Genomic DNA, 15,704 nt, shown 5'->3' on the forward strand with positions numbered 1-15,704 from the left:
TGCTATTTCCGATGCATCCGGCGTAAGTGTAAGTTCCGGTGTATTGCTATCTTGGATATATGTAATTTTGGTGAAGTTTGCCGAAGTAGTTTTAGATTGTTCGAAGGCCTGTAGTGCAGGTCCTTCCAAAACTAACTGTTGGTTCGTTTTTTTAATACGTCCATTAAAGGTGCGAGTAACGCGGAACAGTTAGTCAAAAAGCGTTGGTAATAGTTAATTATGTCTACAAAACGGCGTACTTGTCTGACAGATGTTGATAGAGGGAAATTTGAAATGGTACTTACTTTTTCAGGCAAAGGGGAGATTCCATCCTTGTCGATTAAATGACCGAGAAATTGAACTTCCTGGTGGCCAAAAACACATTTATCATGTCTTTAGTTTAAGACCGAAATGTGACAGTCTTTCAAAAGTTTGTTCTAGGTGTAGCCGGTGTTCTTCGAGGGTTCTGCTGGCGATTAAAATGTTATCCACATATGCGAATATGAACGGCAGACCTCTGAAAACTTTGTCAATCAAACATTGGAAAGTTTGATAGGCGTTTCTAAGCCTGAAAGGCATCCTTAGGAACTCATAAAGGCCAAATGGTGTGGTCAGTGCAGTTTTATGAATGTCTTCTTCTGTGACTGGAATTTGAAAATATGCCTTTATGAGGTCCAGTTTGGAGAAAATTGTGGCGCCTTGGAGTCCATTGGTGAAGTCATGGATTTGGGGAATAGGATATCTATTCGAAACTGTTTTCACGTTTAAGCGTCTAATCTCCGCACGAGCGCCATGTGGTGTTGTCAGCTTTCTGCACCATGTGGAGTGGTGATGACCAAGCACTTTTCGAGGGCCGTATTATCCCCATGTGGAGTAGGTTGTGAAACTCAGATTTTGCCAATTTGTATTTATCCGGTTTCAAGCATCTGAGGGTTGAATAGATGGGCGGTCTTGTGGTCTTAATATAGTGCTTAGTGCTATGCTTGATGGAGTCCATGTTTTTAAACGGCTGGGAAAGTTAAGGAAATTTTTGGAGTAACCAGCGGACGTGTAAATCTTCGGGTAGGGCAGCGCTTATTCCGGTGGTTAAAAATTTTGAGGTTGTTCCTCTCACCGAAATCTTTGTTTCGTTGTCTGTCAATGTGTGATGAGTCATGTCGACAGACAGGCTGACCACTTCAATTTTGGGGGCAGACTTTTTAGTCTGCCCCCAAAATTGGAGTGGTCAGGCTGGCTATGGTGAAATTCCAGAAAAAAATTCCTTCACATTCCAAGTTTAAAGTTTTCTCGCCAAAAGTGGGTATTTTTGTACTGTTGACAGCTTGTAGGCTGAAAAATTGGGTCCCTGTTGGGTGGCCATGCGGTGTCGCTATGACGCTGATTTCCATTCCGGTGTCTATTAAAAAGTTATATCCATGGATTTTGTCATGGATATAAAACAGACGACCTATTTTTGTGCTCCAGCTACAGTCATCATCATTACTGACTGGAAGGTTCGTTTCCCTGCACTGTTTTTTTGAACGCGTAAGGTGTAGTGCATTTTCTCGCATCGACGCCGAATCTCCTGTGGTAGAAGCAAACATCTTGTCTATCTCGTGACGTGGACCAGTTCCTGCTTAAACTTCTTCGCCTGTAACTTCGTCGCGTGTCGTTGTAGTTTCTGGGATAATGTTGATGGGTTTGAAGTACGTCGGCTGGCTGCTTTGAAGGTTTTTCAATCGCAGACTTTAATCTGGCTAATTCTTTGTCTCGGTTTTGGTCAGGTTGCCGAATGTTTAATGCCATGGTTTCGTTGTAGGAGTCCGTCTGTTGAAGTTCCATTTTTTTTTTTTTATTTTTCGTGCATGCCGTGGATTTGTGTGGAAGAGTTTAGTTTACACCGCGTGTTTCGTTCAAACTCATTCATCTCATTTTAAAATAACGGGGTCACCAGCATTTGTTGCAGACCAGGATATAATAATCCTAACTTGCTACAAAAGAAAATAATGAAATGAATGGAAAGAAGGAAACAAAACTCAATTGCTGAATAAAATAAACATGTCGTTTATTTTCTGTCGAAAATAAAGGGTTTAGGTGGAACACCTGTTCATTCAGTCGTTGACGACTACGCGCGTGGAAAAAAAGGAATGAAGTAGAGGAACGAGAAATGGCAGTTCAGCTTGTAGAAAGAGAAAGAGAGAGGGGGTTTGACCTCAGTAAAGCCGCACGTACATGGTAGTACTCGTCCACGTGGAAAACTCTTCAAGCTGTGGACGCGAACTTGTCTGGTTGACGAATCAAAGCAAAAGGAAAGAAAGAGGATGTTGAATGGTGTTGTTGACTTTTATACCGGGGTCAGTGTTCTGACTGCGCATGTCTGGATTTCCTTTCAGGGGAAGTGACGTTTCCCATGTGTGCGTACATGTCCGCGTATGTGTGCGTACATGTGTGTACATTAGCATGTGTGTGTGTGCCCATGAATGTGAGTGTATATACGTGAACATGAATATATGTATCTGTCTGTGTGTATGTGCGTGCGTACATGTGGGTGTGTGTATGTGAGGAAAAACACATGTTCGAACATATATTGCATCCAATCTATCTATCTATGAATCTATATAACTATAAAAGTGAAAATGTCTGTCTGTCTTTTCTCTATGGTAGTTAAGGAAGACTATTATACAGAAAGGCATTACTTTACATATTCACACTTTTAATATATACATATGCACATAACCTTATATAAGTGAACGTGTCTGTGTGCCTGTGTGTGTGTGTGTGTGTGTGTGTGTGTGTGTGTGTGTGTGTGTGTGTGTGTGTGTGTACATTTCCCTATGCAATAACTCTGTCAATTTTTAGTCTACAGACTCTAAATTTGATATACAGGTTACTGAGATTTGGGAAAATCTATGCGATCAGTTTTCCATCAGAAATTTGGCTGTTAAGGGGTCAAAGTTCAACGATTTGACCTTTGAGAACTCTACCAAACTTCTCCGACAATTTTAGGTCTAAACACTTGAAATTTTAGATATAGGTTTCTTGGACATGGATCTAACTTAATTTGATTTGATCCCCAAACAATAAATATTAACAGGTCATAATAGGGGTCAAAGTTAAAAAAAATTGACCGCTTTTCTTTCTTTTTTTTTGCTCAACATACACCTCCAAACACCCGGGCAACACCGGGCTGAAATGCTAGTATATATCTATAAAATGAACCTGTGTGTGTGTGTGTCTGTGTATGTGTCTGTGTGTGTCTCTGTGTACATTTCCGTCCGCAATAACTCTGTCAATTTTAAGTCTACAGACTCGAAATTTGATATACAGGGTACTGAGATTTGGGGCAATCTTTGTGATTGGTTTTTGGCCAGAAATTTGGCTGTTAAGGGGTCAAAGTTCAACGATTTAACTTTTGAGAACTCTACCAAACTCCTCCGACAATTTTGGATCCAAACACTTGAAATTTTAGATATAGGTTCCTTGGACATGGATCTAACTTAATAACTTAATTTGAGCCCAAAACAATAAATGTTAAGGAGTCATAATAGGGGTCAAAGTTAAAAAAAATTGACCATTTTTTTTTTTTTTTGCTCAACATACACCTCCAAACACCCGGGCAACTCTGGGCTGAAATGCTAGTATGTATATATATATATATGATTTTCATTTGTGGGTTTTTTTTTGGTTAGATGTGGGTGCACACGGGAGCGCCGGCATACTCCACCGCATACATATACATACCTACAGATGCACGTCCCCACACGCATGCATGTATACAGATATACATGCATACATGCATACATATATGCACACAGATATGCTCTCGTTATATACATCTGCAAAGATACATACCCACACTCCTGCAAGCACCGATATGTGCGCACGCATATACATACAGGTATATAGCGTGACATGCCGTAAATGTGGGCACAGGTTTCATCCACATATACTTACATACACATTAATAAACGCCCACGTACCCGGGATATGTATATATATATATACAAAACAAGGTGGTACTCCTGCCCCTACTCTGTTCTCTATATGTTTTGCAGCTCTACTTGCTCATGCGTTTCAGGATTGCAATAAGGGTGTCATAATAAAGTTTCGAACTACAGAGGCTGATATGCAGCATAAAAAGTTTCGCTTTGGTGACTCCTGCACTTTGGGCTGAAGATTAGGGTGTCTATAACAAAGGTGATGTTCACTCTGCATTGGGCCAGTCATACGTGGAGTCGAATATCATGATCTGTGGTGCTAGGCTAGAAGTAGTCGATTCATCTGTCTAGGGATGGCTCTCTAATGACACCGAATGAATTCAGAATGCATCTGTAGTGTAGAGGGTGGTCTGACCGTGGCTTCACAGACAGGATAAGGAACTGCGTTTACAAGACCTGTGTACTAACCACACTGTTGTATTCATCATGTGTATACCGTTATAATTATTTCTTATCCAATTAATTTTTTACATTAATTTAACTTATTTTATTTTATCCCTATTGCAAATCTTCGTTCTTTATATTTACTATATATACATACATATATAGCTATATAATAAAGTTCAGCGTCTGTATGTCTGAACATGAATATGCTCCTATATGGTTTACTATTTTACTAAACTGACCACATACAATCTGAGAAGAGGTACCAAGGATCTGAAATGGGTATGATAAAGTAATCCCCAGAAACGAGGATGAAGTCCCGGAGGGGGAGGGGGTCACTTATAAGGAGGAACCCTATGCATGCTCCCCCTGTTTCATGTAGAGTTACCAAAATTGGCAGGATAACCCACCATGGGGAGGGGGAGATTTTGATGGGTTACATCACTCATCCTCACCAATGGGGGTGGGGGGCCTCAGGAGGTGTCACTTATAAGTGGAAACCCTGCACACACTTAAACCATTTGATGTACACTTGTAGAGTTACCAAATCTGGTGTATATATATATATAGGAGGTATTGACAGTTACACCGCTTACAACAGGGATGGGAGCGTAGGGGTGTCACTTATGACTGGGAATCATTTGCATGCTCACATTGTTTGATGTAGAGCTACGAACTTGCCAGGATAACCAACAATAGGAAGAGGGAGGTTTTATAGGTTATATCGCTCACTCTCACCAACTGATGCGGGGGGGGGGCCTTAGGGAGTCACTTATGATGAGAAACCCTAATTAGTGTTCATAAATTTGTGTCAATGAAGATTCCCACTACTACTCCCTCATGTTCGTTTGAGGGTTGTGCATATTGAATAATTGCCTCCAACCCCCACCCACCATCTTATGTTACTCTAATCAAATACCATTTATGTCCTTTGCCCCATCATACATCCCTCTCCCTTTGTGTCTTCTTTTCCTATCATAACCATCCCCGCAAATTATATTATCCTCCTATTTCCCATGTCCCCCATTCCTTATAGTTCCAAATTTCTCTCAAGTTCCCAGTTACCATAAATTTGCTCCAATTATTCCCATTGCTGCATTGAAATGTTTGCAACCTAGCTCCTTAGTCCCCCTACTGATGAGAATCATTAGGCTTCAAAATACCTTGGTATAAAGAGCATATAACCCCCCCACGCACACACACTCCAATTATAACTTTTCCTTATTACATTGAAAAATAAATATATGTATAAAAATATATGGCTTTGCCTTTTATATATATATATATATATATATATATATATATATATATATATATATATATATATATGAGATAAATAAGAGAGTTCCATAACAAACAAATCTTAAATACATAAATAAATAAACAACTATATATATATCTATATATATATATATATATATATATATATATATATATATATATATATATATATATATATATATATATAATTATTTTTTTATAATATAATAATTAATATATATATCTATATATATATATATATATATATATATATATATATAGAGAGAGAGAGAGAGAGAGAGAGAGAGAGAGTGTGTGTGTGTGTGTGTGTGTGTGTGTGTGTGTGTGTGTGTGTGTGTGTGTGTGTGTGTGTGTGTGTGTTTATTTATTTATTTATGTATTTAAGATTTGTTTGTTATGGAACTCTCTTATGTTTGGAGACGATTTTCGTCCGACCAGTTTGTAACGTTGTTAGCGTTCATCGATTTTTTGTGTCATGTTTGAACAAGTTTGTTTTTGTTTTTTCTGAACAGAAGATTCGGGAAGAAAACAAATACTCCTTCGTTCAGTTGTTTACGGTGAAGCAGAATCGTTGGAGAAAAGAAGACGTTCGCAGAAAATGGATAAACCGCAAATCATCGCGCATGCACATAAACCATTGAATTTCACACTTTTTGATACGAAATGGATCCCTTGCTCGGCCAAGTTTGTTGTCCTCGGCAACCAACCACGCGGCACTGGTACGCTGCAGATTTACGAGATTTCACACGGCGATGTCAAGTTAATTCATGAAGTGAGACAATTCAATTTTCACTTATAAATTTACATAAATACTTGGGCCATTTATAAAGATCGTGGCGGTGGAAATACGCAAGAGAAAAAAAATGTCTGTGGGCATTAAAAATTAGCTTTTACGTTATATTACTTCACTTCATTGAAGAATCATGTCTATTAAAAATGCAGTTAGTATTATGCGTCTAAAATTAGGTATTTTTTACGACCTGCCCCACCCAGCGTAGTATAAACACCCCTAACCACCCCATGTTAAGGACGACTTTCGGAATAAACACCCTCCAACCTCCCCATAATGGCTTTCGAGGTTTGGGGTGTTTATTCCGAAAGCCGGTCTTAACATGGGGTGTTTATAATAAGCTGGGGTACCTCGTAAAAATTTACCTAAAATTGAGAAAAGCCACCTTGAAAAGTATCAACATTATGTGAATAAGCCGAGACGAAACAAAATGGCCACCGAATTTTACCTGGTGTCGTGTTTATCCTACAACTAAACAGTGAAAACTGCCTTTCTCCGTTTCAGATGCTTAATACCAACTGGATTTTTAATGGAAATGATTCCTCATTTTAATATATCATGAAAACAACAACATAAAACTACTTCCTAAACAGATTTTTTCTCGCGTTCTTCTATGGCTGCAATCTTTATAAATTATTTGTCTGTATTCTGGTAGGAGAGGAGGGTGATTCGCCGTCGGTGCTCGCTAAGCTGTAGTTGACAAATCGATTTTTGTTTAATATATCGTTTTAAGCAAAACCAATATTATGTACCAACCATGTCGAAAATAGTAATATATCAAAAAATTACGAAAATTCATTGAGTAAAACAACTGCTATTGTGTGTTTAATAAAAAAAGAAAAAGTCTATCGGCGCTATAGACAAAAATATTGCAGCCATGACACAAGTAATCTAAAACATTCTTTTCGGAGTTATGTCCCCTGAATTTGGCCTCCTACTGCCTACTTTATAATGTCTAAGAAAAATGCAATTTTACCCAATTTTTTTTTTTTTTTTTTTACAAAGGGGTCACCACTTATCAAGGCCCGGAAGCCACTCATGGATAAGGGTTATTGCGTTGTACGTTAGTGTTGAGATTTCATAAAGTGTCTACTTAAGGGGGCGGTTCATCAGGAATTTGTTTACGTTGGATTTGAAGACATCCAAGTTGTAGTCAGGTGGGAAACAGGCAGATGGAACAGAGTTCCACTGGCGTGCTGTTCTAAAAAATTTTCCGTAAAAATTACTTTTAACTAACTTTCTACGTGATGATTTTTTTTTTGTAATTTTTGGATATATTACTATTTTCGGTACGACAATTAAAAATAAAAAAAATCGATCTGTCGATAGTATCTTAACAAGCACAAGCGATTCTTATAATTTTCTGACTGGTTTCAACTGAAACACAAGGTACCTGAAGAAGCCGCAAGAAAAGTGGCCAAAACGTTGTGATAACAACAAGATAAGGTAAATTTGTTGATTGACATCCTCCGCTTAATCATCCCTGCAAAAAAAGAAGAAAAAAAGAGATTTTACATTTTTAAGCAATTACGAAAACCTCGAAAGAAGAAAAACAGAAAGCAATCATTTTAGAATCTAATTTAGAGTACCAGCAGTTTTTGCATATAAAGTTAACATAAAATGACCCTACCTCGTTTACCAGGTCATTCTAGCTTTTTAGGGCAATTAACTAATTTTTTTTTACCTTTATCCATAAGTCCAAATGACATGGATGTAAAACCACACGTAATCGCCTAAAGAAAAAAATGGGCAAGCAAAGAAAACAAAATTTCTGCCCTAAAATGCCAGGATGATCCAGAAATTGTCTCTGAGATGAGTATATTTGCTGACGACACCACGCTCTAGAGCAGGCATGTGGGTAAAACTAATGAGCACATATCTAAGGTAATGGCCGAAACCCTAGAGGAAGACCTTCAGTCTGTAGTGGAATGGGGTCAAAAATGGATGGTAATGTTCAATGCTGCCAAGACAAAGCTCATTTTCTTTAATAATTACATGAAACCTTACTAACCACCAATAGCTATGGCTAAAGACACATTACCTGAAAGTACTTCGTTCAAGTTCCTTGGCTTAACATTCACAGGAAACATGAGTTGGAACAAATACATTGAGATCATTGCCAAGGCTGCTGCGAACAAAGAAGGCTCTCTCTACTGTGCTAGAAAGTTATTTACGCCTGAATGTATCCTGTACCTTTTTTTTTTTTTTTTTTTTTTTACATAGGCCGATAGGCCACTCAAGGATAAGGGTTAAAGAGTGTAGAGTAGTCAAAAGGACAATATAATAATCGATAGTAATGGAAGTTCGGTAAATTTGTTAACTTAAGTGGAATGGCTCATCAGAAACTTGTTCACGTTGGACTTGAAGACAACCATATTATAGACAGCTGGAAAGCAGGAAAACCGAAGACAATTCCACAGGTGTGCTGTTCTAAGAAAGAAGCTTTGATCATGGAATCTATGTTTAGGTTTAGGTACAGATAAAGAGTGTGGAAAATTATTGATAATGTTTTCAGCTAGTCTAGTGTTTCTTGTGAAAGTTTGGTGAGGGGGGACCATAGATTGAAGCTCAGTCGAACACTTTCCATGAAAATAACGATAAAGCAGAGACAAACTCGCAACATCTCTTCTGTGAGATAGAGGTTGCAGCGAAGAGAAAAGGACATCTCCCACTAGGCCACGAAGTCTATTTTGAACCCTATCAAGGCAGGACAAGTCTTTTCTAGCAGCTCCTGCCCATATGTGGCAACAGTATTCCATCCTTGGATGTATCTGGCTCTTATATAGATAGAGAATTGCATCAGCAGTGAGATATCTACTGGATCGATAGAAGGATCCCACCATTTTTCCAGTGGCCTTGGCAACAGATTTGATGTACGTATTCCATTTAAGATCAGGAGTAAAGGTCAAGCCCAGAAGCCTGTCAAAACTTACGGCCTCCCCAAGACGAGAGCCATTCATTTTAATTGATGCCAGATGGGGATCAGAACGTTGATGATGTAAAGATAGAAGCTTGGTTTTAGATGCATTAAAAGTAACCAGCCACTCCTTTCCCCATTGTACAACGTGATCAAGATCAGAGGAGAGAGAATCGGAGAGAACTTGGTCATTTACTGTCTTAGATGTGCTACCATAGATGGTAGTGTCGTCAGCAAAAATGTCTACGAATGATGTAAAAATGTGATTTGGAAGATCAGGAAAAGAGTTGGGCCCAGGATGGACCCCTGAGGGACTCCAGCATTTATGCTGTGAGCTTCTGATTTTTGCCCATCAACTACTACTCTTATGAACCTATCAGAGAGAAATGATTTAATAATTGAGAAGACATTTCCAGCTATACCATAGCTGGAGATCTTGTGAAGTAAACCTTTATGCCATACCGTATCAAAGGCCTTTGATATGTCAAGAGCAATTGCCCTAGAAAGGTTGCCTCTGTCGAGAGATTCGCTAATCCTATGTGATATAACTGTAAGCACATCTGCTGTAGATCTAGCAGAACGGAAACCATATTGTGTGTCACTAAGAAGGTTATTTTTGCTGAGATGGTTGATTACTTCTCTATTTAACACAGATTCCAGCAACTTACTCATAACGCACAGGAGACTTATTGGCTTGTACTGAGAGTGGGATGAACGATCACCTGAATTCTTAAATACAGGGCATACTGATGAGATTTTCCAGGGTGATGGGAAGCAATTCTCCTTAAGACAACGTTTAAACAGTTTTGTAAGTATGGGTGCTAGTTCTGGTTGAAGTTTTTTGAGTACTATAATTGGAATACCGTCAGGGCCGGTTGCTTTATTGGAATCAAGGTTTTTGATTAGCTTGGCAACATCACATACGGATATTTGTATATCACATAGTGTGTTTTCTGATACAGGATACAAAACCACCATTCGCCCATGTATGGAGTACTGCTATCACATTTGGACTGGTGCATCTGCTACTAGTCTCTCGCTCCTGGACAGGGTCCAAAAGAGAGTCGCCTACCTGATAATTCCCAAACTGTCATCTAAGCTTCAGTCTCTGTCCCATCGATAAAATGTTGCATCCCTCTGCCTGTTTTACAAGTATTTTAATGGTGGATGCTCTGACGAACTACAAGCCCTTGTACCCCCTCGACGAAAATACCCCCCCCCCCGACAAACCCAACAAGCAGCGAAGTCTCACCCCTACACAGTAGAGATCCCTAGATGTAGGAAGCCTTCTACTCTAATAGCTTCTTCCCCAAAACTGCTAGACTTTGGAATTCTCTTCCGGTTTCCTGCTTCCCCAACTGTACTGACATGCAGAAGTTCAAGTGTAATGTGAACAGACATCTTGTTGCTAAACTCCCTACATAGTATCCCTGCAACTTGGGTCCCTAATAGTAGCCCCCTACATCAAAGTGGCAATATGCCTTGTTTGGGGTGAAATTGTAATAAAAAAAAAAAATAAATAAAAATAGGGATCATTTTACGTTAAATTTATATGTGAAACTGATCCCCTACTTTAACTTCCAAATAGTAGTTTTCTTTTTTTTCTTTTTGCTAAATTTTTCAGGCTGTTCACCCATAATCGCTTTAAAAAGTAGAATCTAATTGAGTGGAAGCAAGAAGATTATTTTGCGGAGGGTGTCAGTGTGCACTAATACCTAAGATAAGGAAACCAGTCTAAAAATTGTAAACAATTTCCATATTAATAAAAGTGTGACCATTTCTTGTGTTCTTGTGTATTTCTCACCTCTTTGTAACTGTAGCGGAGTGGGCAATAACCGAAATGGGGCGAAATAAAGAGCTTACCTCGGATATGTCTGTTGTTGTGTTGCTGGCCAAGCAGAAGAGAGTTCCAAGATGGCGTCCATGGGTTTTTATTGGCGTTGACCCCATGCAATTCTCGCAGAATCATGTGTGATCTAGCACGATTATGCAAATATATAATTCCCAGCTGCTATAAAGGCAGGATGCTGGGAAGCAGTCAGGCAGTGTTCTGCAGATTGTGCGTAGGTGGTTCTGGCGATTGGATTGTTCTTTGTGGCGAACTGCGAATCTGCAAGTTTTCTTCTGCCTTTTTTTTTTTTTTCTGTCTCCTTCTTCTTCTTTCTCTACGGTCATTACAGCCAAGAAATTCCTCTCTTCTAGAGGTGGGCGGTGCAGGGCGAAACTGACTGTTTCCTATCTTTATTTGTGATTTTTTGCCTACTACATTTTGCTACAGTAACTTACACATTTTTTAAAAGTTACATTAACTAAAATCCACAATTTCTACATCAAACGCAAAGCAAATCGACTCTAAAACTTCTGGATCTTTCTTTCTCATCAAATCTTTCTTGGAGATCATATATTAGATCCATTGCTCTTTCTGCTTTTCGTAAAATTAGTTCTCTTTATCACTCTAAACGCTTTCTAATATCTGAAGCCATTATCTATCTACAGAAATCTATTAGAGCATATAAAAAGTGGAACGATAAAATTGTTGCCCTAAAGTAAATAACACTACAGCTTTATTTTAAAACTTTTATTGAAAAGATTCAATTCAGGTAAGTTGATTATGTAGGATAAGCTGACATCTACTCAATGTAACCGCCTTCAGCCTCAATCACCGCCTCAATATGGGTCCAGAACTGGGAGCATACCTTTTCCACAAGTGCCTGCGGGAGTTCGGTGGATGGCGGCGATCAAGCTGGCTTGGGAGGTCATGTTGATGATATTCGTGCCATATGACTGAACAAAGTAGTCCAGCACGTTCGTCAGGGGAGAGGGCAGTGGATAAAGGGTCGTAGCACTCCTTCTGAAGACAAGCCTTAGTCTCTTTGGACATGTGGGCCAGCGTTGAATTCTGCTGCCACGTCCAAGGTTTGCCAGCGGCCACCTGATTGCACCAGGGGATCACCACACTCTTCAATATATCCAAGTACACTTTGGTATTGACTTTCAAGTCGAAGATGTAAGGTGGCATGATGTGGCCCTCACTTGAAACCACACCAAAGACCATAACCGTGACCAGAAACTTTGTTTTCATCACCCTAGGCACGTCGTTGTTATTTGTGGCAATCCAGTGATGCATCTCGACAGTGCTGGCAATGGTCCTGTTGTCATAACTTGGATCAGTAGAGAGCATGAATTATACAACAGGGCATCTCCAATCTCGCTCATTGAACATTGTGTCACTTTCAGGCATGATAAAAAGTTCTTATCACTCTTGGAATTTGTACAGAACCGGTCAACTAGTAGATGGTCTGCAACAAAAAAAAGAAAAACGGATTTCATCAAATGGAAATGGAATCATGTCATCTTTTCTCAGGCGATAATTTTATCATTTCACCCTATAGAGTATCATAGAGAATCATTGTCATATTTGGCCTGGTAAATTTCTCTCCGATTGGCAGGTTATTGATAAGGTGGAGAAACATGTGGGAAATTTGATTGATCTGACTCTTTATTCTTCTCTCCAACCTCTTTTCACAGACGTGATGTTGCTAACCTTAGTTTTTTTTTATGAATATTATTATGACAGGACTATATGGACAAATTTATCTTTAGTTAACCTTTGACAACTAAATATTTTCGTTTACTAGCCAAATAGAAAAGTTACTAGTCAAACCCACATGATTTTTGGAATATGACATCTTCATTCTGTGACGAGTATGTACATCATAAATATTTTTCTGTATTTTTTTTAATAAGTGTAATTCTAAATATACAACAAATTTTATGTTGATACTTGTAGGTATAAACATTCTAATTTCTTCAGATATTTTTGTAAACAACTTTCATTAAAAAAAAAAAGTATATTGTTCCATTAAATTTTTATTGTTTAAATAATTCAACATTGTTCGTTTATATATAAAAAACATTGAAAAGATATTTTTGTAAACAACTTTCATTAAAAAAAAAAAGTATATTGTTCCATTAAATTTTTATTGTTTAAATAATTCAACATTGTTCGTTTATATAAAAAACATTGAAAAGATATTTTTTCACCCAATAGTGAGCTTTGGAAGATTGTCAGTGAAAGAAACGCAATCGGCAAAAGATAAGCGTTTCATTATTTCTAGTCGCCATTTTGAAAAATCACTCACAAATACAACTTCACTCGCAATGTAAAACCCTGTATGGTATGTATTCTTCAGAATTGTGTGGTATGTGTTCTTCAGAATTGTATGGTATGTGTTCTTCAGAATTGTATGGTATGTGTTCTTCAGAATTGTATGGTATGTGTTCTTCAGAATTGTATGGTATGTGTTCTTCAGAATTGTATGGTATGTGTTCTTCAGAATTGTATGATCTATTTCCTGTTTCCTTTGTTCCAGCTTGTTTGACTCATGTGTCCATCAATTCACTGTTTTGATACGTCATTGTAATACAGCTTCCTATTCCAGTAGCTGCTTTCCAAGGATTGTGGAACTGTCTTCCTGTTCACTAGTTTCCTCCTTTTCAAGACTAAGGTCAACAGGCATCTCTTGTCTTTGCAATAACCATCTTTCATTCTTGTTAGCTCCTTACATCAAGTAGTTCCAAGCTTTGTCTTGAGCAATTACCCTAAAAGAACAAAAACAAAGAAACTACATTCAAAATCATGGATTCCATGTACACTGACTATAAAGTAAGTTTTCAATTTGCAATGAAGGTGGATGAAAACAGATAGTTGTGTCATTTTCTATTTGTTTTGTCAATCGCAATTAAAAACGCAATTCAGGTCAATATGGATCCCCCCACCCCACTCCACCTATAGAATCACGTTTCTTGATCCGACTTGTTTATATTATGTTTTGCGTATTCATTTTCAGAGTGTAAAACCCAAAGAATTTCGATGTGGAACATTTGCTGCTTCATCATTGCAACAGCGACATTTGGCGACGGGAAATTTTGAAGGAACTTTACAAATATGGTAAAAAAAAATTTTTAACGCAGAAAATGAATTCGGTTTTCATGTCGATTACTCAAATAAAAACAACAAAGTTTTATAATTTCAATTCAAAAAAAAGATTTTTTTTTGTGCATTTAGGGATCTTGAAGACACCAGTTTTCCAGTTTATTCTGTGAAGGGACATAAAGAAATTATCAATTCGATTGATGGTGTTGGCGGTCTTGGAATTGGAGAAGGAGCACCAGAAATTGTTACTGGTAGTAGAGATGGTAAAGAGGTTTTCTTTTTTCTTAATTAGAAATTGAAATGGTCAGAAATTAGCATTGTTCAGACAACTATTCTTATCTTGAATATTATTTTCATAATGTTTTGAATATTATTTTCATAATGTTTTGAATATTATTTTCATAATGTTTTGAATATTATTTTCATAATGTTTTGAATATTATTTTCATAATGTTTTGAATATTATTTTCATAATGTCTTGAATATTATGTTTCGTCTGATCTTCTTTGGTTACTTCTTGTTAAACTCAAAAATCTTTATTTACTGTCTTGACTCGTTTGATGGATTTACTTCTCTCCCACAGCAAGATGTGGCACTAAGGTTGGAAAGTAAGACTGAAGAACTAGTGCTCCAAGTTTAGTTTTTCTTATAGAATCAGATACTCACAAAAAGAACCACACAAAGGTTTTCAATGTCTCTTATAAAAATGACACTATGAAATGGAAAGGACTTGTATGCGGTACACCAAACACATTGAACGATCGCCCACAGCTAATAAAACAACGTATGCATTTCAATAGACAATGGTGGAAAGCCTCGCATTCCTCAAATTTTTTTTTTTTTTTTTTTTTTTTATTCAATTTTCACCCCAAACAAGGCACAGTGCCACTTTGAAGCAGGGGGCTACTATTAGGGAATTAATTAGCGGGGTCATTATGAAGGGAGAAGAGTAGAAAGATGTTTGTTAACATTACACTTGAACTTCTGCATATCATTGCAGTTGGGAAAGCAGAATCCCGGAAGGGAGTTCCAAAGACCCGCAGTTCTGGGGAAGAAACTATTGGAGTAAAAGGCTTTCTTGCACCTAGGGATCTCCACTGTAAAGGGATGAGACTTAGTAGCTTGTCGGGTTTGTCGGGGGTAGTTACGTCGGGGAGGTACAAGTGTTTGCAGTTCGTCAGAGCATTCACCATTAAAGTATTTGTAGAACAGGCAGAGGGATGCAACATCTCGTCGATGGGACAGAGGTTGAAGCCCAGATGACAGTTCAGGACCTATCAGGTTTGCGACTCTTTTTTGAACCCTGTCCAGGAGCGAGAGACAAGCAGCAGATGCACCAGCCCAGATGTGACAACAGTACTCCATACATGGGCGAATGGTTGCCTTATAGAGGTATAGGATACTGGCAGGCGTAAGTAGTTTTCTAGCACGGTAGAGGGA

At 38.1% G+C, this 15,704-nt stretch overlaps 1 protein-coding gene across 1 annotated transcript in view; it reads left to right on the top strand.

The window, feature by feature from the left end:
* Positions 1-6,010: 6,010 nt before the first annotated feature.
* The window catches only part of LOC145260373 (dynein axonemal assembly factor 10-like), a 29,666-nt gene continuing 19,972 nt past the window's right edge, over positions 6,011-15,704 (top strand). The window contains exons 1-3 of the mRNA XM_080118318.1: positions 6,011-6,393; positions 14,179-14,279; positions 14,397-14,527. Of these exons, the coding sequence (XP_079974444.1) occupies positions 6,220-6,393; positions 14,179-14,279; positions 14,397-14,527 (406 nt within the window). The 5' untranslated portion in view covers positions 6,011-6,219. The remainder of the gene's footprint in view (positions 6,394-14,178; positions 14,280-14,396; positions 14,528-15,704) is intronic.

Source organism: Euprymna scolopes, chromosome 36, assembly GCF_053919585.1.
Source record: "Euprymna scolopes isolate OS-2025 chromosome 36, ASM5391958v1, whole genome shotgun sequence".
NCBI classification, from domain to species: Eukaryota; Metazoa; Mollusca; class Cephalopoda; order Sepiida; family Sepiolidae; genus Euprymna; species Euprymna scolopes.